Genomic DNA, 21,708 nt, shown 5'->3' on the forward strand with positions numbered 1-21,708 from the left:
GAGCCTGTGGCCACTTTCTGCCCATCAGGGCTCCAGTCTGTCGCGTAAATCTCATCGCTATGACCGGACATGTCCTNGACAAGCTCCCGCTTCGCTACGGACCACAGCTTCACAGTGGTGTCCTTGCTGCCGGACACCAGCATGCGAGAATCGAGACTCCAGCTGACGTGATACACCGCTGCCACGTGCCCGCGGAAGGTGGTGATGAACCTGCCGTCCTCTGCATTCCAGAGCTTCACGCTCTTGTCCGCTGAGCACGAGGCTAGCATCGTCCCATCCGGACTCACAACTCTCTCGCCGGCTGGGCGAGCTCTCTCGCTGTCTCTGATTCGCTAGCTCATCCTCAGCGCCTCGTCCGCCGTGTCGGTCCCTTCTCCACCCGTTTCTCAGCTTGACAGCACGCCAAGCAGCACGCTCTCATCGTACAGGAAGAGCTCCTCCCCTTCCACCTTCACCGAAGAGCCACCGTACTCCGGCAGCAGTACCGTGTCGCCCACCTTCACCGTCGGCGTCCAGTCCTTCGACCCAGCCGCCACCGCCACAACGGTGCCCTCGTTGACCTTGGCAGCCACCTGCTCAGGGATCAGGATGCCGGCCTTCGTCTGCTTCGCCGGCTGCACGCGCTTCACCAGCACGCGCTGGCCCAGCGGCTGCAGCTTCTTCAGGGCGGGGATGGTGAAGCGGAACATGCTGTGGAGAAAAAGTTGTAAAGGTTTAGGCTTATGTGCGACGAGGGAGAGAGAGAGAAAGATAGTGGTGGTTGCGGCGCAGCGGTTTATGGGGATGTGTGGGAAAGCGTATGGAGGCTAAAGCTCATGCAAAGGCCGCGTTGTGTGCGTGTGTGCGTGTGTGCGTGTGTGCGTCAATCGCGAGGCGAGGCGAGGCGAGACGAGATGGAGGGACGCGTACGCAAAGATGGTGGGAGCAGAGAAGCAGTTTTGTTGAGGAGAAGGCCGCCCTTCCATCCCCCTTCCGCCTCGGAGAAGCGACGCATCGCTGTGTTTTCTGTTTTCGTTTTCCTGAGCTCGGAACGGGCTCTCTTAGGCGTTGCCACCATCTCATCATGCCACACCCACAGCACATCGGCGTGTACGTGAGAGGGTGAAAGGAGAAGGAGCAAGAAGTGGCTGCTGCTGTTTACGTCACCAGGAGTGCAACGGGCGGCCACACAAACAGGGAGAGAAAACGAAGACGGGCCGGCGGGAGAAGGAAAACGGCACCGGGGGAGGGCAGTCGCGTGCATGTCGGCGAGTGTGTGGAGCTATACCTACATAAAGCCAAGCACAGGCAAACCCCGAAAAAGACAGAAGGCGCGTGTGCGAGTGCGTGTGGGTGTCATCGCCATGACGTGCTGTACATGGAAGAGCGTCACCGAAGCGGGTGGAGCGGAGGGCGAACAAGGAAACAAAGAATCAGCCGAAAACAAGAAAAGAGAAGAGGCAAGGCCCCTCCCCGCGAGAGAGACGCGCTCACACACGCACGCGCTGATAGAGCGGTAGCGGAGAAAGTCCGACCTGAGAGTTCACGCGCCGGAGCGGCACAGTCTCCCGAGCCCATGTAGGCGTCAGCTGCGCGGCATTCTCGGTGCATCGATCTGTGTAGGCATGTGCCGGCCGCCGCCGCCTGGGCTACACCACGACTCTTTTCCCTGCCATTTGCCTCTCGATGCTGGGCAGGTACATGTCCTGCGGGCGTGTGTCCTTGCTTTCGTGCATGTACTTGAGAAGCGCGAGCTGCACCTTGTACCGAAACGCCTTTGCGTCGGTCAACTCCGCTACGCGGCTAGCTGCGTCGTCCGGCGTCAGTGTTCCAGCTGCCTGTTGAGCGGCCAGCACACGCTCACGGACAGCCACCACCTCCTCTGCTGTCTGCACGTCACGCTGGAGCTGCGAGAAGAAGCGAGCAAAACGGTCGGTGAGGAGCGGCTTTAGTGTCGGCAGACGAAGATACGAGATGAGGTCGAACTGCTGGTTGCGGAGCGGCACTGTCAGAACGCCGGCTGGAGTCGTCGTGGCCCCACTCCCGCCCAGCGCTGCTATGCTGGGGGAGGAGCCGCTGCCCGTGCTGTCGCGCTTGCTGATCGCCTCACTGTAGCGATACTGCAGGTGGAATAGGGACTCCGGCATCCCAATCAAGGAGCGGTAGTTGTGCACCTCAGGGGTGCCGTTGCCAAAGTACACGACGCCGTCGATTGTACGATACCGAGCGTGGACGTACAGGGTCATCATCTCACGCGATGACGACGCCGCGGCCACCCTCCCCGCCGACGAGCCTCTCAAAGGTTGCACGTCGTCGAGCGGGACGCTGAGCATGTCAGTGGAGCTGAACTGGAGCGGAATGCACTCCTTTGCCTCAAAGGCAGCGGAGCCGCGGACGGTGCTCACGTACTGGTAGCCGCATGGAAGACGAACTCGGCGCGACACGGGCGACGTGTAGGACGGCAGTATCGGGACGCGCTTGCTATGCTCCTGCGTCGCGCCCTCCAACATTGAGGACGGCGCACCAATGACGACTGAGCTGTCCAGCATCTGGTTGTGCATGACGCTCAGCAAGCTGCTGTTGTCAGCCGATGTGTGGCCCGCCGGGTCCTTCTGCGGGTGATTCGCTGTTGCGGGGAGCACCTGGAACTCCTTTACGCCAAGCCGAGCAAGCAGCACCCGTGCCACATCTCTGCCGACGTCGCGCGGGTTGAAAGCCTCGAAAGCCTCCGTGGCGCCGTAGCGGCGAGTGAACATGGCGACCGGTCCAGCGGCAAGCACATCTGGTCGGCTGGTCTCGTACGCGCTGCCCACAATGACACGACCATCAAAGACAATCGACCTCTTCGCCAGCGCCGTGAGCACGCTGCGGTCGATTTCTTTCTCCTCCAGGCACACTATCAGCGCGCATGGCAGCTCGACGGCGTCGCCTGCCTTGCGCTCGTAGGAAAGAGACGCCAAGAGCACGGACGTCAGAGTCTCCTCGTCGAACTCCAAACGCGAGACGCCGTAGCCGTCCAGCACTGTCACGCCGAGCGCACGGAGCAGCGCCATCGTCGCCTGGCCGCAGGTAGCATCGGTAAACGGCGTCTGCTCAGTGTTGGGTCGGCACAGCACCAGCCGCTGCGCGGGGAAGCCCATGGATACCATTGTCGAGAGCGTCGCAATGGCGTCAAGACCGGAGCCGTACACAACGATGTTCGCGATGGACCCGCTCACCGACTGGCTCAGCTCCGCCAACGTTTGGCGCAGTCGAGCCTCGGAGACCTCGTTCGAGAGCGCGGTTATGCCGCCGCGGGCACCGTGGGCTTCCTGTTGCTGCAGTGCCCGGATCGACGGCGGCACAATGTACTGCCGCCCCGTCGCAAGCAGCAGCTGGTCGTACGGCTCGTAAACGCTGTTCTCTAGCTGAACGAACTTCATGGTGGTGTCAATGTCGATGAGAGTGCCCTGGACGACGCGGATGGTGTTCGCGCCAAAGCTGAGCGACGACGCCTGCTTCATTCCCTCGCCGAGGTGCAGGCGCATGTACTCCCGCTCCAGCAGCTCCATCCCATCCACCCGCCACTGCCGCATTGGGCGCTGATTCGGGTGCAACGGCATGCCGTCTGTCGACACGACGGTGATGCTCAGGTAGTCCAGGTAGGGCACGGAGAGGAGTTCGTACAGCATGCAGAGTGCCGTGGCGCTGGCACCAACAATCACGACGCGCGGGTGCACACGCACCCGCTCGTCGCCGAGGAAGCGGCGCGTCGTAAAGAAGAGAGAGCTCAGCTCCAGGCCAGTGCGCGTCGTCTCCTCCTTGCCAGCAGCGGCGGCGGTGTTCTGCGTCACGGTCGGCGTCACATCGTTAACCTCAGGGAGTTCGGCAATGTTGCCGGCCGTGCTCATAAACAGATTCAAGTCCCTCCTCTTTCGCTCAGCCGCCACCTCGACGACGCGCCGCGGTGGGGCGAAGGTGAAGGAAGCCACGGCGGTCTGGTACAGCTCCGCACTGGTGCTCGTCAGCAGGAGCATCACCTCCGTCTGGGTCTGCCGGAGTACCTCGCGCAGGAAGAACTTGAGGTGCTGGCGGAACACGGGGCGAATGTAGACGAAGCGGACGACAATTCCAGGCAGCTCCAACGAGCGATAGCGCAGTGGACCCTCTTCTGCGGAAAGCGAGATGTCGGTGGCTGCGTAGTTGAACCCCTGTGCGGCGTTGAAAGCGAGGAAGCGGTCGAGGTCGTAGTTGGCACGGAGCGCGTACATCTCGGCAACCGAAAGAGCCTGCACCGATATCACGCCGACCACCGCAGCGGACGACAATACGCCCGCGGTGCCACCGGCGGAATGCTCGCCCCATGTGAGCGCGAACACGGAGCGGTTCTGCGTCACTACACCACTCTCACTATCGCCTCCTTGGGACGCCGTTGGCACCGACGCATCTAAGTCGTCTTGCAGCGCAGCCAGCAGCTCCACGGAGATCCCCGGGAATCCTGGGAGAGCACCGCTGGCGCCGCTTCGGCTCTCCTGATGATGCAGCGCCGCGCGAGCACCCGAGCCGGCCGGTCTGCCGTTACGGCTCGCGAACGTCGATGCAGAAGTATTATTGGGCGCCGGAAACTGAGAGAGCACCTTCTTGCGCAGCATGGCGTTGCAAGGATCTGTCAGCAGCTCTACACGCGCCTGCACGCCGTGATCCATCGCCATGGACACGCGGGGGCACACCCATAGCGCATCGGGGGCCGGCACCAGCTCGCCACGGGCGTTGTGCGGTTGATAACGCCGCAGCGGAATGTACTGGAACCGCTCTAGTATCATCGGCTCCGGTAATGGTAACGTGTGCGACAGCTGCAGCGTGGCGTAGTCGCACGTGGGGAACTCGTGGAAGAAGTACGGCAGGAGCCGATACGCACTGTGGTCGAAATCGCGGTTGAAGTACAGAAAGAAGATGCTGAAGGTGCACGAGAGCCCGTTGTCGGGCTGGGCATCATTCCCTGATGCGTCCGCGCTCACACGCTTCAGCCGGTCGAGGGCATCCGTGTTGTACAGCCGGGCTGTGTGCTGCTGCTCCTCCATTGTCAACTGGCGCAGGCACGCGACACCGACAACCTCATGCGTTACACTGTTCTCGGCGACGACGACCTTATTGTGCGTGTCCTGATCCTGTAGAATCTCCTCCAGGAAGAAGTCCTGCGGCAGCTGCGTGATGACTCCTGGCCCACCAGCAATGAGCAACGTCACGACGTCGTCGTAGTCCTCCACTCTGCCTTGACGTATCGCAAGCGGGGGGAGCACCGTGGCGCGGGAGAGGTGCAGAAGCTTCCGCGTTGACGCATGATGGGCCGATGACGAAGCCACAGGGAGCACGCCAGCTACCTTGGCCGATAGCGGCGCTATGCCGGCTACCGACTCCAGGCTCGGAAAGTCAGAGCCGAGGAACATAAAGATATGCTCGATGCCGCTCAGCGTGCCCAAAGCGGCGCGCAGCAGGCTCATCGCCATCTCCTCCGACGTAAAGGACTTGTGTTGCGAGGCTGCCACAACAGATGTGTCGGTGGCCGAGATGGCAGTGGTCGCCGAACTCGCCTCGACAAGGGTGTCACTCGGCGGAGCAATAAGCATGCGCAGCCACAGGCTGTTCTCCAGCGTCGCCCCCTTTACGGCGCCATGCATGTTCTCGGCTAAAGCCATCAACTGCTCCATCTCGAGCATCTTCTCGTCTGCGTCGCCGTTGCTCGCGGTGCCGTACCGGTGGCTCACGCCCTGTACCTCGTCGCTGAGCGCAATGAATCCGACGACAGCCTCCTCGGCCTGAGCACCATTTGCCGTCGCGGCAGTGTCACGCACCGCCGTCACACAGAGGTACGCAGTTTGAATGAGGGTGGCAAAGTCGCTTGTGCTGTGGATGCGAAACACAGCCGGTGTGGGGATGCCGTCTTGCACGGCGTCGCCTAGCTGTAGGAGCCCCGCCAACTGCACCGCATCCTTAGACTGGCTGCGGCGGAACTGCACCCCCGGCAGAGACCCTTTCAGCGCCATGTTGGCCGAGGACGGCGGAGAGAAGGGACGGAGGCGTTGTGCCCTTGAGCAGCAAGGCGGCACAAAACGGGGCCAAGGGAGATACGAGGAATGGGACGCAAAGACGTGTAGAACGACGGCGGGACTGTCGCGCCACCCTGTCTCCGCCAACGTCTCCCGATAGAGAAGTGTGTTTGCGTGTGTGTGCACAGGTGCGGTATGTGGTGGCGGGCCGCCCTATGACTGTCTGTCGCCAGCGCGCATGCAGGCACGCACACAACTTCATGCACGGACGGCTTCGGAGTCAAAACACACCGCGACGCACGTTTGCGGCAGAGGAAGGGATAGAAGCAAGGGCAGGGCAGCGACGAACGGGATGGAGACACACAGAGAGCGATGGGAGGGCGGGCAACGTCGTCACTCTAACAGTGGGGATGATGGTGGTCGCGAAAAACTCAAGCAAGAAAAAGTTGGAGGCGGAGAGCGGATATGCGGAAGGTGGAAGAAGGCGGGGGAGATCAGATGCACAAACCTTAGACACGAACGAGAGACCTTTCTCGACACCTGGAGTTCAAAGGAGGTCTGCTGCCCATACGCTTCCATACACGCATGCGAACGCGTGTGCCGCCCGTCTTGTGAGCGAGGGAACGGAGCGGAAGAGAAAGCATGTGCGCATGCGCATGCTCGTCTGGCACTGCAGCCGCGCCAGGGGAAGGAGCAAGGAGGTCCCGAGAGGACGGCCCACACTCAATAACAGACACTAGTGCAAGAGAAAAAGAGCTTCACTTGGGCACAGAGCCTACGAGAGACACGCCGGGGACTCTCCCCTCCCCCATCGTTCAACACTGGCGCTGCGGTTTCCGTATGTGTGCTGTCTGGTGTGTGTGTCTGTGTGTAGATCTCGATGTGGGGCTCATGTGTGCTTTCCCTGGGCTTTGCATGTACTTCGTTTTTTTTTTTGCGATCTCTTTGCCGGTTCGCTGCTCTACCATCGTTTGGCTCGTCCTCCGGGCACGGCGCTGTGACTCAGTCCGGTGATCCCTCCTCCCCCGCACCCGCCTACCGTCACTGCTACCCCACCCCCACCCCCGCGACACACACACACACGCGCACAGCACATAAGTGCAAATAGAGGGAAAATGAGAATGGCGAAAGAGTGTCACGTATTCGGCCCCGCTAACTCCGTCCTCATCATCCGTCAGCATCACTGCGTCTGTTATTCCTCCTAGCACACGCAAACACGCGTGGAAGAGAGTCTGAACCGTTGATGCAAGCCCATATGATGAAGAGAGGCGAATAAAGAGAAGAGCGAGAATGCAGCACCGCTAGAAGTGGGAAGGCGGAGCAGCGGTGAACCGAGAAACGGCGACGGTGGTGTTTTGGTTGTGGCGTCGTACATGAGCGCCGACCCGCCCAGCGAGCTAGAGAGAGAGACAAGAGGAGGGCCAAAAAAGACAAAAGGAGGGAAAGGCACAGGCGCCTGTACGCACAGGTGAACACAAACACGCTCACACACACACACAAATTTTTCAGGTCTAGCGGCGCCCACCCGCACTCTCACTCCCTCTCTCCCAGCCCACGTTGGCGGCCATTCACCACTTCTGCTTGGTCTACTTCATGTGCTTCTGGATCGAGGTCAGAATATTCAGGCGCATCACCATGTTATCACGGCGATCGCCCGCCACAGGGCCTCCGAGGGTGCGCTTGAGGCGAGCCGATTCACTCTCCACGTACGCGGGGCCCTTCGCCGCAATGCGTTCCGCTGCCTTGATGTAGTACGCGGCGTCCTCGCTCTCAGTCAGCGTGGAAGCGACCGCCTTCACCGCCTCTACTGCTGCCTTGGAGCTCTCGCCGGAGCTCGTCGCCACACGCGCGACCGCCTCCGCGAGCTCTGCGATGACGCCGTACTCCCATGAGAGGTCTCCGTTAGCGAGGCGGTGCTTGCCGGCGTTCTCGTTCACGAAGGTGAGGAAGTCCTCCAGGTTGCGGCCATTCTTGTACTCGACCGGCTTCTCATCGGCGCCTTTGGGAAAGAAGTACAGCGTCGGAAAGCCGGAAACAGCGTACTCGGTTGCAATTTTCCGGTTGGCGGCATCGTCAGCGTTGATGCGGGCGATCACAACATCCTTATCGTTTGAGAACACCTTGGCAAGCTTGTTGTAAATCGGCTTCAGCGCCTTGCAGTGGCCGCACCACGGGGCGTAGAACATAACGAGCACCGCCTTCGACGGGTCCTTGACGACTGCATCAAAATTCGTGTGCACCAGCTCCATCGCAAACTGTGGCTCATTCGGGATGGTCAGCCTCAGGCCCGCCACCGCACTCGAGAGGTACTTGGCAAAGTCCTCGGCCGTGCGGCCGCCCTTGTACTTCTCCGGCTCCAATGAGCCAGAAGCGAAGTACAGAATTGTCGGGAACCCCGTGACGCCGAAGCGCTTGCCGAGGTCGCTGTCCTCTGTGGCGTCCACCTTGCCAATTAACAGCAGGTCCTTAGCGTTCGTGCTCGCTTCGTAGGCCGCGCCCAGAGCCGCGTACTCGGGGGCCATGCTCTTGCAGTGGCCACACCACGGCGCGTAAAACTCCACCAATGCCGCCTTGTCCTTGCCCACGAGCTGGTCGAAGTTGTCCTTACTCATCTGCACGATACCCGGCATCACAGCACCCGGGTCTTCGCTGCTGCACGACCCCGCGAGCACGAAGACCACGAGCGCGAGCGCCAGCACAACACTAAGCCGGCGATTCATGGTGAGCGCGAGAGGTGGACGGAGAAGACGGAGAAAGGATGAGGCGCTTGCTTATTTTTCTTTTATCCTTTTCGACGTCTGCTCCGACGGCGGGCGAGAGAGGTCACCGAAGGGAGGAAGGAAGAAGTCGTGAGTGATACTAGCAAAAACGTGCAGCTTGTCGGAACGGCGTGCCTACACGCGCACGTGTGAACGTGTTGACGTGCGTGTCTGTATAGGGAGATGGGGGCGAAAAGAGCGTTCGCGGCAGCAGAGGAGGGTAGGGGACGGTATCTGGTGCGGTCGTCGGAGGCAAACATGTGCATGGGCGATGTATGCAAGAGGGCGAGGAGGAAAGGAGGGACGAGAACACGCACACGTGAAGAGCGGAGAGAGAGAGTGGCACGTAAGAAATGAGCCCAACACGCGTCATCTCGTTTCTTGCGTGAATCACGAGGCCCCTTCACCAGGCCGCCTGCGTGAAGGGCATGTGTGGGTTTCGTGCATGTTCGCGCATCTCACAGAAACCACTTGATGGTCTATGGCACATCGAGGAAAATGGAGCACGCAAGGAGCGGCACAGAAAAAGACGTGTGCGCTGGAAACACAGCCGGTGGTGTGGGGTGGTGACTCTTCACATTGTGTCTGGCACTTCAGCATAGCAGCGGTGGCGGCGAAAGTGGGGCAACGGCAGTGAGGGAGGGCGCGCACAGCGAGAAAGCGGGGAGAGGGAGGCGAACAGCACGAGAAACAGGCGGCAGAGCAACGCCGTCGAAAGCGAGGTGTAGAAGCTGTCATAGACACTTATGCACACACAACCTAGCCGTCCACTTTTACCCGCACTGCGCGCCATACACGCATGCCTCTGCCCCTCTCTGCCAGGTCCCCCTGCCCACGCAACCCACCCCTCGCGCGACCCCTCCAACCTTCTCTGTCGCCCCTTCCCCTCAGTCTATTCCGTAACAGCGTACTCCTTCTTCGCCATCTCTCACGCTCGACAAAGTCCAAGAGCTGATTGAAGTTCCGATTCCCAGTGAACTCGACGCCGGCGTGCTTGTTTGGTGGCACCATAATGACCGTCGGGTAGCCACTGACTTTGTACCGTCGCTGTATGCGCGCCTCATTCGGCGCGTTCACCTTCCCCACCACAAGCCTCTGCTGCATCTCAGGGCGGATCCGAACGTACTTGCCCAACTCATCGTACGGGGGGGGGGGGGGGCAAATTTGCGGCAGTACCCGCACCAGTCCGAGTAGAACTCGAGCAGCGCAAACCGATCGTGGCCTACAAGGTCGAAGTAGCTCTCTGGGTTCGCCTCCTCGACGCCCTCCATCTCGCGGGACGGGTTGTTGCCGTCAAAGCTGGCGTCTCGCCTCGAGCAGCGGCGTGGCGATGAGAGCGGCACTGATGAGCGTGGCAGCGAAGATCAGCGCAAGACGCGCGAAGGCGAGCGCCTTTCGAGACGGCATGGAAAAGACCGCCGTGGTTGAGAGTCGAATTGGTTAGGAGGCGGAATGTGTGTGTGTGTGTGTGTGTGTGTGCTGGTGTGTAAGAGAGAAGAGCAACGATGAAGAGTCGCGCGGGAAGGTGGTGCGTGCTGCTGTACAAACGCGTCCCACTCCTCTCTGTGTGTAGGACAGGTTGTCAACGCACACGAAGAGGGGGTCGAGGTGCCGACCAGGCTGCTCTGTGATAGTTGTTTGATGATTGGGGGAGAAAAAGAGCGGAAAAGAAAAGCCGTTTTCCGTCCACGTCCTCTTGCGCAGGCGGTCCCTCGCTTCTCCTCGCCCACTTACGCGTGTGAGGGGGAGGAGGGGATATGCGATGAAGAGACGCAGCTACACACGTCGCGCTTTCTTTCCTCGTGTCAGGCCGTGCCCTGCGCACGCGCGCACGCACACGCATCGCTTCTTCCAGCTTTCACGAGAGTCGCGCCATGACACGGCGTGCGCATCCTGTGTGTGAGCCTCTTCCATCATGCTCCCCAGCTCCCACACCTCCGTCTTTCCCCTTCTACACGCAGGGACAACGAAAGCTTGACCCCGGCCAGCAGAGAGCGATAAAGACGGGAAGGGGGTGGAGCAAAGGCGGGGGAGCTGTTCGCGTGTACCCTCATGCGATCCGATTCTGGAAGCATACCGATGCTCCCTCCCTCCCCCACCCGCCCTGCCGCACCCCCAAATTCGGTTTACTGAGCGCTTTCACTTCTTGCTGAGGAATACGAGAGTTAATACAAACACGCTTGCGCAGCGACGGAGCGAAACAAGGGATGTGAGTGCGAGCGCGAGCGCGACAAGCATGCCGAGCTGCAGATATGCACACACACACACGCAGAGAGATGAAGGGGGCACAGAGGAGAGAGACAGAGCGCACAGGACAGAGCACCACTGCGACTCTCAGAGAGAAAGGAGGAGACGCCCCTGCAGCCAAGCACAAGCGCGCACGCACGCAGACTTATGCAGCACAGACGCACGCAGTGCATCCATCCAGCACGAGAAGTGGGGCGAAAGATCAACACGGCCTCACGTCGACGAGCCGTCATACTGAGCACGCAACTCGCACCCCACTCACCTCACACGACGGCTAAACAACTAGAGAGCAGGCGGTAGGATCTCTCTCGCGTATCCTTTCTAGTGCCTCTACTTGGTGATGGTTGGTAGCTTGGCACCCGTCTTGTCAGTCGACACGCTTTTCACCAACTTCTTCTGCCACTCGCGCGTCATCTTCTGCGACTCACGAATCTCCTCCTCAGGAAACAGCTTCATGAGACCCATCAGCGAGACCGAGACGAGCAACATAATCACCATGGGGCTTTTTAAAAGGCTCACGATATCCATCTGCTGGCGGGGAATGTAGTAGTTGTGGTACCCAGAGAAGGGGATCACCGCAGGGCTCTCCTCGTCGAGACCGCTGCCCTCGAGGTGGCGCACGGGGTAGTCATTCGCCGAGGTGCGGATGAAGGTCTCTTTCTGGTCGTCGCCGGTGTCGCGGTACATAACCTCGACGCGCACGGTCGGGAACATGAAGTAGTGGTACTCCGCCTGCAAGATGTACGTGCCGTACGGCAGCTTGTACACGCTGAAGGAGCCGTCGCGGGCGGTGGGTACGACAAACCGGTGCTGACCATTGTACAGCAGCACGCTCCCCGGCTGGATGTCGTTGAGAGCCTCGAAGCAGTCGGGGTGACGCAGGTAGGTTGGCGGCAAACGCAGCTGGCCGTAGTAGGTGACGGTGCCCTCTTCAGCAGACACCGATAACACGACGAAGAGCACAAGCAGCAGCGCCGCCCCAAGTCCCAGACGCGTTAAACGGAGCATTGTGGGACGGTGAGAGGGGCAAGAAGACTGTCACGGTGAATCTCCCTCGGCACTCGAATCGGCAGCAGAGAAGAAGAGAAGGGGGAAGCAGGGCAGCTTCGTGTCAGGTGTGTGTATGTGTTCGTGCGTGCTCGTGCGACAAGGGAGAGAGCAGACGAAGAAGAGGAAATGTTCGTAGGAGAAGGGCGAGGGGTAACCAAAAAAGGGTGCACGTGCATGAGAGCAGCGGGCGAGACGCCCTCGATTAGAGATGCGACACAGCCGGGTGCGTCCATAAACCCAGAGGGGAAGAGAAACGTGCGGCCTGCATTTCGCAACTGCACTTAGCAAGGCGGCATGTCTGTGGGGCTCACCATTATTAGCTGTGCGTCCGTATGCCTTGTGGCTTGCCGCGTTAGGCTGGATGCGTTAGCCAACATGCGAAACAGCAACGCACTTCCATGGCCAGTGTCAGCAACGCTCCGCGCACACACATAGCGGCACGCAAACAGCCTTGCAGACGGTGGCGTTGCAACGCTCGGTTCCCCTTCGTTTTGTTCTCTGTTAGTGTTCGACGGGAAAGAAAGCAATGAACGCGAGCAGGGCCGTCAGACACAAAACGAGAGGCGTGCATGTGCGCAGTCCGGTAGCAGAAGTGCACCTCCGCGCACACACCCCCCCTCCGTCTCAGCACTTCGAAAGTGTCTTCCCCAACTCCATTCCCTCTTCCTAGCCCCTTCGCGCTCGTTCCTTTCTTCTGTCTTTCGCCCCATGTGAAGAGAGACGCGCACATCAACACACACGCGCACAACACACTCTCTTTCTCCGACTGGCGCTGCGCCCAGAATATGCTCAATGAGCACATGCCGTGTGCGCGTTTCTTTTCCGTTCGGAAGCATTGGAGAGAGGATGCGGCAGCCCACGTGGCTAGCGGGAGGGAGAGGGAAAGGGAGACATGCGGCGTGCTTCAACGATAGAGGGCCAAGACACAAACGTGAGCACGCACACAGGCACAAGCACAGAGCGGACAGCGCCAAAACTTCTGACAGAGGGAGAGAGAAAGATACGCGCACAGTGAGAGGAAACAAGAAAATGGCAAGAAGGGTCAGCAAATGGGCATACAAGCACACACGCACACACACCGCTGGTGACGCATTCATTCCCCCCTCTTCCTTTGAGGAAGGACAGAGGGGGGTTACTCCGACCAAAACTCGCCTCCGTCTCGTTGACAAGAGCCATGACAGAAGTAACTACTCTGCTGCGCCCTGGCTTCCTTTCTTCCTCTCTGAGACCCCCTCCTCTGTGCACTACCGAAGGACAAATAAAATCAAAATCACAAGGATGAGGAAGAGAACAGCAATGCAGATCATCTTGCCTCTATCACTCGTAGAGTCAATCAGCTTGCTGACCTTCCTCATGGCCCCCTCCAGGCGCATCTGCACACGAGTCATACCGCGATCAATGTCGTCGAGGATGTGTTCTTGGGTGTTGAGCTCATCCTGAATGTTCACAGCGGTGTCCTTGACGCGATGGATGCCGCTCGACAGCCGATCCAGCGTCTGGTCGTCCTGCTGCATCATGCTTAGTTGAATATCATGCTCTTGACGAAGGAAGTCGCTGTTCTCGCGCACCCCGCCGTCACCGATGTCGCCGTCCTGAGCCATAATGCGCTTGCGCTGCGCCGCCTTGACCTTTTCTGCGACCTGCTGGGCCTTCATCATGTCTCGCTCCCACCCGCGAATGCGCTCTGCGCGGCTCTGCAGCTCCTCTGCAGTGATCGCGAAGGACTCCGGGTGCTCCATGGCGGTGTCGAGGGCAAAGCGCATATCCTCCACGGCTTCGCTGCAGCCGCCCACAGCCTCCAGCAGTTCGTTTTCGGCGATCACGGTGGGCATAGCCGTGTCGCGGAAGCGCTGCATCTGCGCGTTCAAGTCCGCCAGCATGCCGCCTACCTGCTTCTCCATCTGCGGCCACGGATCCTCGCGGGTGCTACCGGCCGCTGTCGCCGTCACCGTGGGGGGCACGGCGGCCCCACCCTGTGAGTGACTCGCGGGGTTCATTTCAAAATCAGCCCGCAAGGGGAGCACAAACGGTGGAGTCGAAGATGCAGCGGAAGACGAGGCGAGAGGGCGCGCTGTGAGTCACGGAAGGGGCACGGAAGATGCTCAGCTGAGGAATGAAAGCCGGAAAAGAGAGAAGGGAAGAGGGCGGTGGTGTTGAAAAGATTTTGTGAGAGACTGAACAGGGGTTGGGGGACGGAGGTATGCAGGAGGGGAAGGGTAGCAGAGCCGTGAGTGAGTCGGTGGGGAGGATGTCAGCGTGCGTGCTGTTGGGCGTGGAGAGAGACCAATGGATGAAGTGGTAAAGAGCTACCTGTTTCGGCTGGCACTCACGCACTCAGGCGCTCACGCACACCGCAAGCACCACAGACAAACAAGTAGAGGGAGAGAGTAACCGCCCAGCGTAGGAAGACACGTGTGTGATGGAACCTGGCGGAGAGAACACCACACGGGAAGAGCGCGAGATAGAGGGGGGAGGAGAGTTCCAGAAGGGGGAGGAGGACGATGTGGATGAGCCACGCACCGAAGTGGGTATGAGAGACGCAAGGCCTTCTTGGGAAAGGACAGGCCTGTCCTCGTAGGTGGTTGGGGACGCACACACACAAGCACACATGCGGCGAGTGCTTCAGGGTGACAGTATATTCTTCTTTTGGTCCGTACCTGTGACGATGGAAACGGCAACGAAGGAAGCAAGCATACGCAGACTCATCGCTGCATGCATGCAAACACGTGCACGTGCGGTCGCGCCCTGCAAGCTGCGGGAAGTCGGCATCCGCGTCGGTCGTAAAGGAGGCCAAGCCACAGTGAGAGGCGCGAGAGATGACCACAAGGAGGCCCGACAAGGCAAAGCAGTAGCTTGGCCCCACTCGTGCTGTATAATGCACCCACGCATCGCCACGCATGCATCCCTCGCCCCCCCTACCCTCTCATCCTCCGTCGTCGAAAACCCCGCTAAACCCGTCAGCCTAGGCCCCCGCGAACACGGAGAGGGAAGCGCGAGGCCGAACGCGTATTGCTGCACTTCACAAACTTGGCCTTGTCAAGGCCTTGGCTGAACTGAAAGTCGCTGAGGTCGAAGTTGCAACGAAGGAAGCACACCGATGGGCCGTCCCGGCGGCTGCTGCTACAGATGATGCCCTGGCCTTGATCGGCGTCTTTGCCCGTCTGCCTCGAGTCGTGTGGGATGCACGTCAGCCCAACAGCGGCAAGGCGGAAATCGCAGTCCTCAAAGCGGGCCGTGGTGGACAAGGATGGGCGGCACTGGACGCCTTTGAGGATGCAACCTGTGAAGTTGCAGCGACGAAAAATCACGGTGTCCAGCTTGGCTCCGTAGAAGAGGCTGCGCGAAAGGTCGCAGTCCTCCAGCGTCACGTGCGACCACCGCACTAGCGAGAAGTCACACCGAACGAGAGAGAGGCCACGCAGATGACGATTCTCCAGCACGCCATGTGCCAGGATGGCCTTCATGTCCAGCCCCGGCAATACCAGCGCTGCAGCAGCGGAAGAAGACCATGCGGTGGCAGCGGAAGGAGTAGTGCGATCCCTCCTACTGTCGCCAGCTCGCGCTCCCGCTCCGCCATTCCAAGGTAGCTGCGACGCCGCGTCGCTGTGGTCGCCGCTTAGGTGTGGCGTTGCACTCGAGTTGCTGCACAGGTCCATAAACTGGAGCACCTTGCGCTCGAGCGGGACGTCACGGGCAGCGAAGGTAGCCACGATGGAGGAAGAGGTCGTGCCAGTACTTGAAGGCTGCGCTATAACGGCGCTCGAGAAAGAAGGCGCCGGGGAGTTGGTAGCGAGATCGATGTGCAGTGTACGCTTGTCCCGCTTGTCACCACATCCCTCAGAGCACGCGCCCATGGACGTCATTAAGTCCTCCGCGTCGAGAGACCCATACGCATCCTCCGGAACCGCCGTCACCCCTTCCAGCTCACCAAGAGCACGGTACGACGTCATAGGGGGCACATGTGGAGAGGAGACGGGGTGGTCGGCAGCATTACTCGGCGCCTTGGCGTCATTGACGCGGGCAGCCGTCGCGGCGGCCTCGTCCTCGTAAAGAGCCGAGGAAAGAGCCAGCACAGCGTCCAACATCTGAGCCGTATTCAACTCATACGGCGAGGTGCACGTAGCATCATGCGCCCTCGTAGCTCTCATGGGTGTAAAACGCGACGGCCGCAAAGTCGCCTCATGCAAGACGTGCGCCTCACTGCGCGTCCGCGACTTACCACGACGTCCCGACGACGGTGCCGCACCACGAAATCGGGCACAAGGCTCCACCGACCGCGCATGATGGCGGTGATGTCGCTGGTGGACGCCAGCTACAGAATTCCGCGAAGGACATTGATGGCGGCGAGGGTGTGTCTGTTCCCGGCAGCTGCGCCCGTCCTGCACGGTGCTGTACCGTGGAATCGTGCAAACAGCCGTGAGCCGAAGCGGTGTGAAGGCCACAGCCCCGCGAAGGCGACGAACCGCCGTGAAAGATTCACGTAGGAGCATCAACGCACATGGAAAATGGGTGGGAGGGGGCAGAGGATAGTGACGTCAGTCCTTCCGGCCTCCCACCCTTGCCTGCTTAAAGGAGGAAAAGCAATAAACTGTGATTGACCTGCAGTATGTCCGCGAGTGTGTCAGCGCGTTCGCTTGTGTAGAGCAGAGTCTTTGGTTGGCGACACATACCTCGTGATGCAGGAGAGAATAGGCACACGCTGCAGAAAGAGAGGAGAGGCGGGTGACGCGCCACTGATGCGGTAAAGCAAAAAGATTAAAGGGCACAGGCGAGGGTGTCCAGTAGAAAAAGGGAGACATACTCATGGAGCAACAGGTCCCAGCAACGCGACAGCGGCGGACTCGTTGTATTGCAGCACTCTAGAGAGAGGAGATGATAGCGGCAGCGAGCGTGTGTGTGTGTGTATTTGTGTGTATGTCCTCTGTGTCGCCGTCTCTGCCTCCCTTCATGGTGTCCTCACCCATCCGCCCGCCGCACGCAAGTGGTTCACCGTCCCACGTGACGGACAGGCATTCGAGATGGATGTGGACGGAGAGAGGGAACGCATCACGCCACTGCCACGCCATTCCGGGGTGCCTTCACCGTTCCTTTTATCGACTCTTTCGTGCCAACGGCTCGGGAACGCGCTCGCGAGAGATGGAAAAAAAAACTGAAAAAGCAGCGCCAGCTGAAAAACATATATATGCACTCCTATGCATACACACACACGCATATATATATATATACGTCAATCGAAAGGAACACGATAAATATATATAAACAGAGAGGTGTACGCGAGAGCCAAGCCAACGGAGGCACGAACATCACCCGCCAACCACTGCGGCGGCGATGCCGTCCGTACCGCCGGCGGCGACACGCGAAAAAGAGCATGTCGTGCCCCCACCCCTCCTCCACACGCCACGCAGGCGTGAAAGACAGATGTAAGAGAAAAAAGTCCAGGAAAGCAAAAACGATCGAAAAGGGCGATCGGGGGGAGGTAAGGATGGGGGGGGGGGAGAGGCGCAAGGCAACACACACACGGAGAGAGAGGTCTGCGAGGGGTTCAACCCTTCGCTACGCGAGTGGGCCACCGCCCCACCCCGCCCCCCCATCCTTTCTTTTCCTTCCGCCACCCCTCTCCCTCTCTTCGCCGCATCGCCGCCCACACGATCTTCCCCTCTCTCCTGGAGAGTCCAAAGAAGAGAGAGTGGGAGAGAGCAACGAAGAAGCAGTGGCCAAGCATCTCAGGCGAATGCGTCAGACAAGCAGCGGTGCGCAGCGCAGTACAGCAAAACACAACACAAAACACAGCTCACGCGCACGCGCACACGGAGAGACGAAGAAATGGCGAAGGGGGGCGTCGCCTCTGCTGTCTGGGAAGAGCAGGAGCAGATCAAGATTGGCTCGTGAAGGATGGAGGTCACGAGGAAGAGGGGGAGGGCGCGTGTTGTCTCCGTGACGATGGGGCCACGGACCTCATCACCGGGCCTCCGCATACACACGCGCACATCCTTCAAGGCCCCATGGCAGACGTACAGAAACAGGAGGAGGCGTTGAACACAACACGGGAGGAAACGAGCAAGAAAAAAATCAAAGTCAGAGAGAGAGAGCAGCACAGCAAGCCGGCACGAGCGCACACGAGAGACGCGGCTACAGCATTCCACATCTGTAGCAGACGAGCAAGCGCCACCACACACTCAAGCAGCAATGACAACAACGACATCCTACACTTGACGGCCTCCAGGCAGCTTTCGCGAGCCGCCAACATAACTTTAAAAACTTTTCAAATGTGTCTGCAGGCCTCGTCAGAAGAGGAGGAATGAGAGAGGGAACAGAATAATAGAAAAGCACCGCAGACGGAAAAGAGCAGACAGCCAATAGAGGATGCAGCAGGCAGACACACAGAGAGAGAGGGAGCGAATTAGCACGTATTCGGCTGTGTGGCGCATGGAGAACATCCACGAGAGGGAAAAAGGAGAAAGAACGAATGTAGAAAAGGAGGCGATGTACACTCGTACACATATACACGATGCCTCTGACAGACATGAAAGTCTCTCTCCGCCCTCCCGCACTGGATCCTTGGCCACTCGCTCTACCCACTGCGCACGAGCTGCACGCTGCCGCGCATCTTCGTCACGCGCACGGAGCTGAGCGGCATCAACTCGCCGTCCGACATCGAGATGCCGGCGTCCACCTTGATCTCCAAGGCGCGCGCCTTTACGTAGTTCACAAAGTCGAGGTTGACGTGTGCACCCGACTCCAGACCCATAAAGAACTTCAGCATCTCCATCCGTCCTCCGCGGCCCGTGGTGGGGTCGACGCGGCAGTAGACTACATCGATGGCGCCATCCGACATGTGTGCTAACGGCGCCATGAGCATGTCCTGCGCAACATCCCGCACGTTGCACAGGAGTGCGATGCAGAAATCACCGCGAATGGTTACCCACGGGAGCCGCTCATCCTTGAAGTCCACAGCGTCCTCGTCGAGCAACTGCTGGTCCGTGTATGGGGCTAGAGCTTCGGCGGCACTAATGGGCTGGGCAGCGCCTCGGCTGGTGTTTGGAGTTGGGCCCGGATGCGTGTCATTGCCTTGCATCGAGGAGAGCGACGGCGCGCCGCAGTGGGCAAACACATACTGGCGGCAGTGCGGGCAGCTCTCCCGCATCGTGCAGAGCGGAAAGTCATCTGTCGATGGAATCTTGCAGCGTGTGTGCAGCTTCTCCACCGTCTTGCCAGCCTTGCTCTCCCACGGCAGGTAACGCAGCATGCCTTTGTACCGCTTGAGGCCACGCAGTATCATGTACCCACCATACACGTGGAAGCGGGCATTGCCCATCCAACGCAACGACTCCGAGCCGTGGTCGATGTCGTTCGCGGCGCCAAACGACAGCGACATAAAGGCGACACGGCTGTGTAACTCCGGCATCCGCGTCGCGCAGCTGACGGCGTCGCGGTAGACGTTCGAGCCATCCTTCAGGAAAGGTGTCATACAGTCGGCTGCCGTCAGCATTCGGGGAGGCAGCTGGAGCGCCTCTCTCGGCCGCAATCGCTCCTGCAGCTCGGCCGCCTTGTCTTCCTTGTACTGCGAGAACTCGCGCTGTGCGGCGTCGAGTCGACTCGCACTCATACGGCGGCGGTGGAACTCCACCATATCCTCGTTCGGGGTGAAGTTCATCAGCAGCAGGTCCATGTGCACCGTGCTCAGGTGTACCAGCGACAACGCTGCCTCGGCGACGGAGAGGACATCAAGGCTCTTGGCAAGGCCGCAGGCGCTTCCGGTCGCCACCGTCGCAACGAGCGGCATCAGCGCATCCCAGCCGTCTTGCACCAGACAGCGGGCAAGCCGATAAGCCTCTCGGGCCGTCGCCTCCGCCGAAGGCGTCGCACCGTTTCCGCCGTAACCGTTACGCTTGTTCTCCTCACAACCCAGCTGAATGAAGGGTGACGGAGAGCCGACGCTGGCCTCGCCGTGGGGCGCCACTTTGTTAGCGCCGCCCGACTTTAGTGTCACCGCCGCGCACGTCTCCTCGTTCAGATGGGCAGACACGTTGGGCGAGACGGCAGACGTGCCCCCGGTGCTCCCCTCGGCTGTCACGCTGCGCAGCCAGCGCACGAGTGCCAGCTTGCGGCGGTGCACGCCGTTCACAGTTTCGTGAATCATGCCGTCTCCGCCAACGGCGGCAATGACGGTGTTGCTGTTCATCGGGTTCTCAAGGTTTGCTACGTAGTCCTCGCAGTCATGCGCGCGGCGCGTCACGTGAGCCTGGTATGTGTGGCGGCTGAAGTGCAGCACGGGGCGCACCTGCTTCTCAAAGATGTGCTCACCCTTTCCCTTGCCTGACTTGGCGCTAATAAAGGCGATGATGTGCTTCGAGCCCTTCTGATAGATGCGCTGCACCACCGTTGACACAACATGCTGAACCGTCTCGGCCGGGCCGCTCGACTGGAACTCTAGCGTGCGGATAGACGGGTTCTCCTTGTTGCGCTGCTGCACGTAGTGGGCATAGTAGCGGATGCTCGGCACCGCCGTGGTCACCGCGCAAGCGGCTGTGTGCGTGCCGAAGTGCGACGCAGTCGGTGTGGGAGAGGGCCCGCCCAGCAACCTCAGCGTGAAGGAGGCTGTGTTGACGCGGGAGTGGGCAAACACCACTGTCTCGTTGTCCTCGTCGGCGCCGGAGGGGAAGGTGCAGAGAAGACCTCCCGTGTTACGCCCGTTCTCGGCAAAGGCAAGTTTGACTGTGTCGTCGTTCGCTTGGCGCGCTCGCTGCCGCGCGTCACGCTCAGCCGCGGTCTCTATGTTGATGATCGTCCGCACCGGAATGTTCAGGACTACGCGCGTCTTGCCGGTGCTTGACACGTGCGTGATGCGGAAGTTGCCACTACTAGGGAAGTAGGCAAGGGTGCAGATCCTGCCCTTGTTGATGATGACAGCTTCGATGTTGTCGTTCACGGCGTGAGGAGCGTCGTCGAGCTTCCCAGGGTAGGCAGCGGGTTTGAGATGTTGCGACTGCTGTTTCTGAGGCGGTGGCGACGACGATGACGCGGTGGGTGCTGCAGTGCTGCTACCTGAATCGCTGTGCTGCACTGCGGTGGCGCCGGTTGCTGCGCTCACATTGATGCTGCCGGCGGGGGCGTGCTGGTAAGCAGCGCCGCGCGATGGCGGGGACTCGGTGCTGGTCGGCACCGCGGAAATTCTCGCCTTTGAGGTGGAGAGAACTGAAGATGGAATACCCTGCGCGTCAGCGTCAATTTGGTCCTCCTTTGCATCCATACAAGACGCCTGCAGGACCGGTGAAGCGGTCGGCGGCAGTAGCGACGAGGTGTTTGTAGCGGAGTGGTTCGTGTGGCGGTGCGTGGCCGACTGAGGGCTCGGCGTGTTGTTGGAGGTGAAAGAGTGCATGATGGGCCGTGGGGGGTTTCCGATCTGCGGGCAACACGCGAGGATCGACGACGGGGGAGCGAGCTTCGAAAGCAGCCGAAGACGCTCACAGAAACGAAGAGAGCAAGGAAAGGATGCGACGAGGCCGTACCGGAGCAGCGAGAGCACAGCAGCACGTAAATGCTGACGAGGGGAGGGGTGTGGGGTGTGGGAAGAGGGGGAGCACACGCGCACGCACGTACCCTAGAAAAAAAAAAAGAGAGAGAAAGAGATGGAGGCGTTGAGTTAG

The 21,708-nt window shown here is 60.1% G+C and overlaps 8 protein-coding genes across 8 annotated transcripts; all 8 read right to left on the reverse strand.

The window, feature by feature from the left end:
* Positions 1-386: 386 nt before the first annotated feature.
* Positions 387-689, reverse strand: LINJ_26_0610 (putative 10 kDa heat shock protein; the record flags this gene model as incomplete). The annotated part of the gene is made up of 1 exon (XM_001470370.1): positions 387-689. The coding sequence occupies one exon, from the start codon at positions 687-689 to the stop codon at positions 387-389; it is 303 nt and encodes a 100-aa protein (XP_001470407.1).
* Positions 690-1,628: 939 nt separating this feature from the next.
* LINJ_26_0620 (conserved hypothetical protein) lies at positions 1,629-6,002 on the reverse strand (the record flags this gene model as incomplete). Its single annotated transcript, XM_001470371.1, has 1 exon — positions 1,629-6,002. One exon carries the CDS (start codon positions 6,000-6,002, stop codon positions 1,629-1,631), a length of 4,374 nt encoding a protein of 1,457 aa, XP_001470408.1.
* Positions 6,003-7,591: 1,589 nt separating this feature from the next.
* Positions 7,592-8,725, reverse strand: LINJ_26_0630 (putative protein disulfide isomerase; the record flags this gene model as incomplete). Its single annotated transcript, XM_001470372.1, has 1 exon — positions 7,592-8,725. One exon carries the CDS (start codon positions 8,723-8,725, stop codon positions 7,592-7,594), a length of 1,134 nt encoding a protein of 377 aa, XP_001470409.1.
* Positions 8,726-9,523: 798 nt separating this feature from the next.
* On the reverse strand, positions 9,524-9,868 carry LINJ_26_0640 (conserved hypothetical protein; the record flags this gene model as incomplete). The annotated part of the gene is made up of 1 exon (XM_001470373.1): positions 9,524-9,868. One exon carries the CDS (start codon positions 9,866-9,868, stop codon positions 9,524-9,526), a length of 345 nt encoding a protein of 114 aa, XP_001470410.1.
* A 1,473-nt stretch (positions 9,869-11,341) lies between these two features.
* LINJ_26_0650 (conserved hypothetical protein) lies at positions 11,342-12,019 on the reverse strand (the record flags this gene model as incomplete). The annotated part of the gene is made up of 1 exon (XM_001470374.1): positions 11,342-12,019. The coding sequence occupies one exon, from the start codon at positions 12,017-12,019 to the stop codon at positions 11,342-11,344; it is 678 nt and encodes a 225-aa protein (XP_001470411.1).
* A 1,286-nt stretch (positions 12,020-13,305) lies between these two features.
* LINJ_26_0660 (conserved hypothetical protein) lies at positions 13,306-14,058 on the reverse strand (the record flags this gene model as incomplete). Its single annotated transcript, XM_001470375.1, has 1 exon — positions 13,306-14,058. One exon carries the CDS (start codon positions 14,056-14,058, stop codon positions 13,306-13,308), a length of 753 nt encoding a protein of 250 aa, XP_001470412.1.
* A 960-nt stretch (positions 14,059-15,018) lies between these two features.
* Positions 15,019-16,551, reverse strand: LINJ_26_0670 (conserved hypothetical protein; the record flags this gene model as incomplete). The annotated part of the gene is made up of 1 exon (XM_001470376.1): positions 15,019-16,551. One exon carries the CDS (start codon positions 16,549-16,551, stop codon positions 15,019-15,021), a length of 1,533 nt encoding a protein of 510 aa, XP_001470413.1.
* A 2,081-nt stretch (positions 16,552-18,632) lies between these two features.
* On the reverse strand, positions 18,633-21,440 carry LINJ_26_0680 (conserved hypothetical protein; the record flags this gene model as incomplete). The annotated part of the gene is made up of 1 exon (XM_001470377.1): positions 18,633-21,440. One exon carries the CDS (start codon positions 21,438-21,440, stop codon positions 18,633-18,635), a length of 2,808 nt encoding a protein of 935 aa, XP_001470414.1.
* Between the last annotated feature and the right edge of the window lie 268 nt (positions 21,441-21,708).

Source organism: Leishmania infantum, chromosome 26, assembly GCF_000002875.2.
Source record: "Leishmania infantum JPCM5 genome chromosome 26".
NCBI lineage: Eukaryota > Euglenozoa > Kinetoplastea > Trypanosomatida > Trypanosomatidae > Leishmania > Leishmania infantum.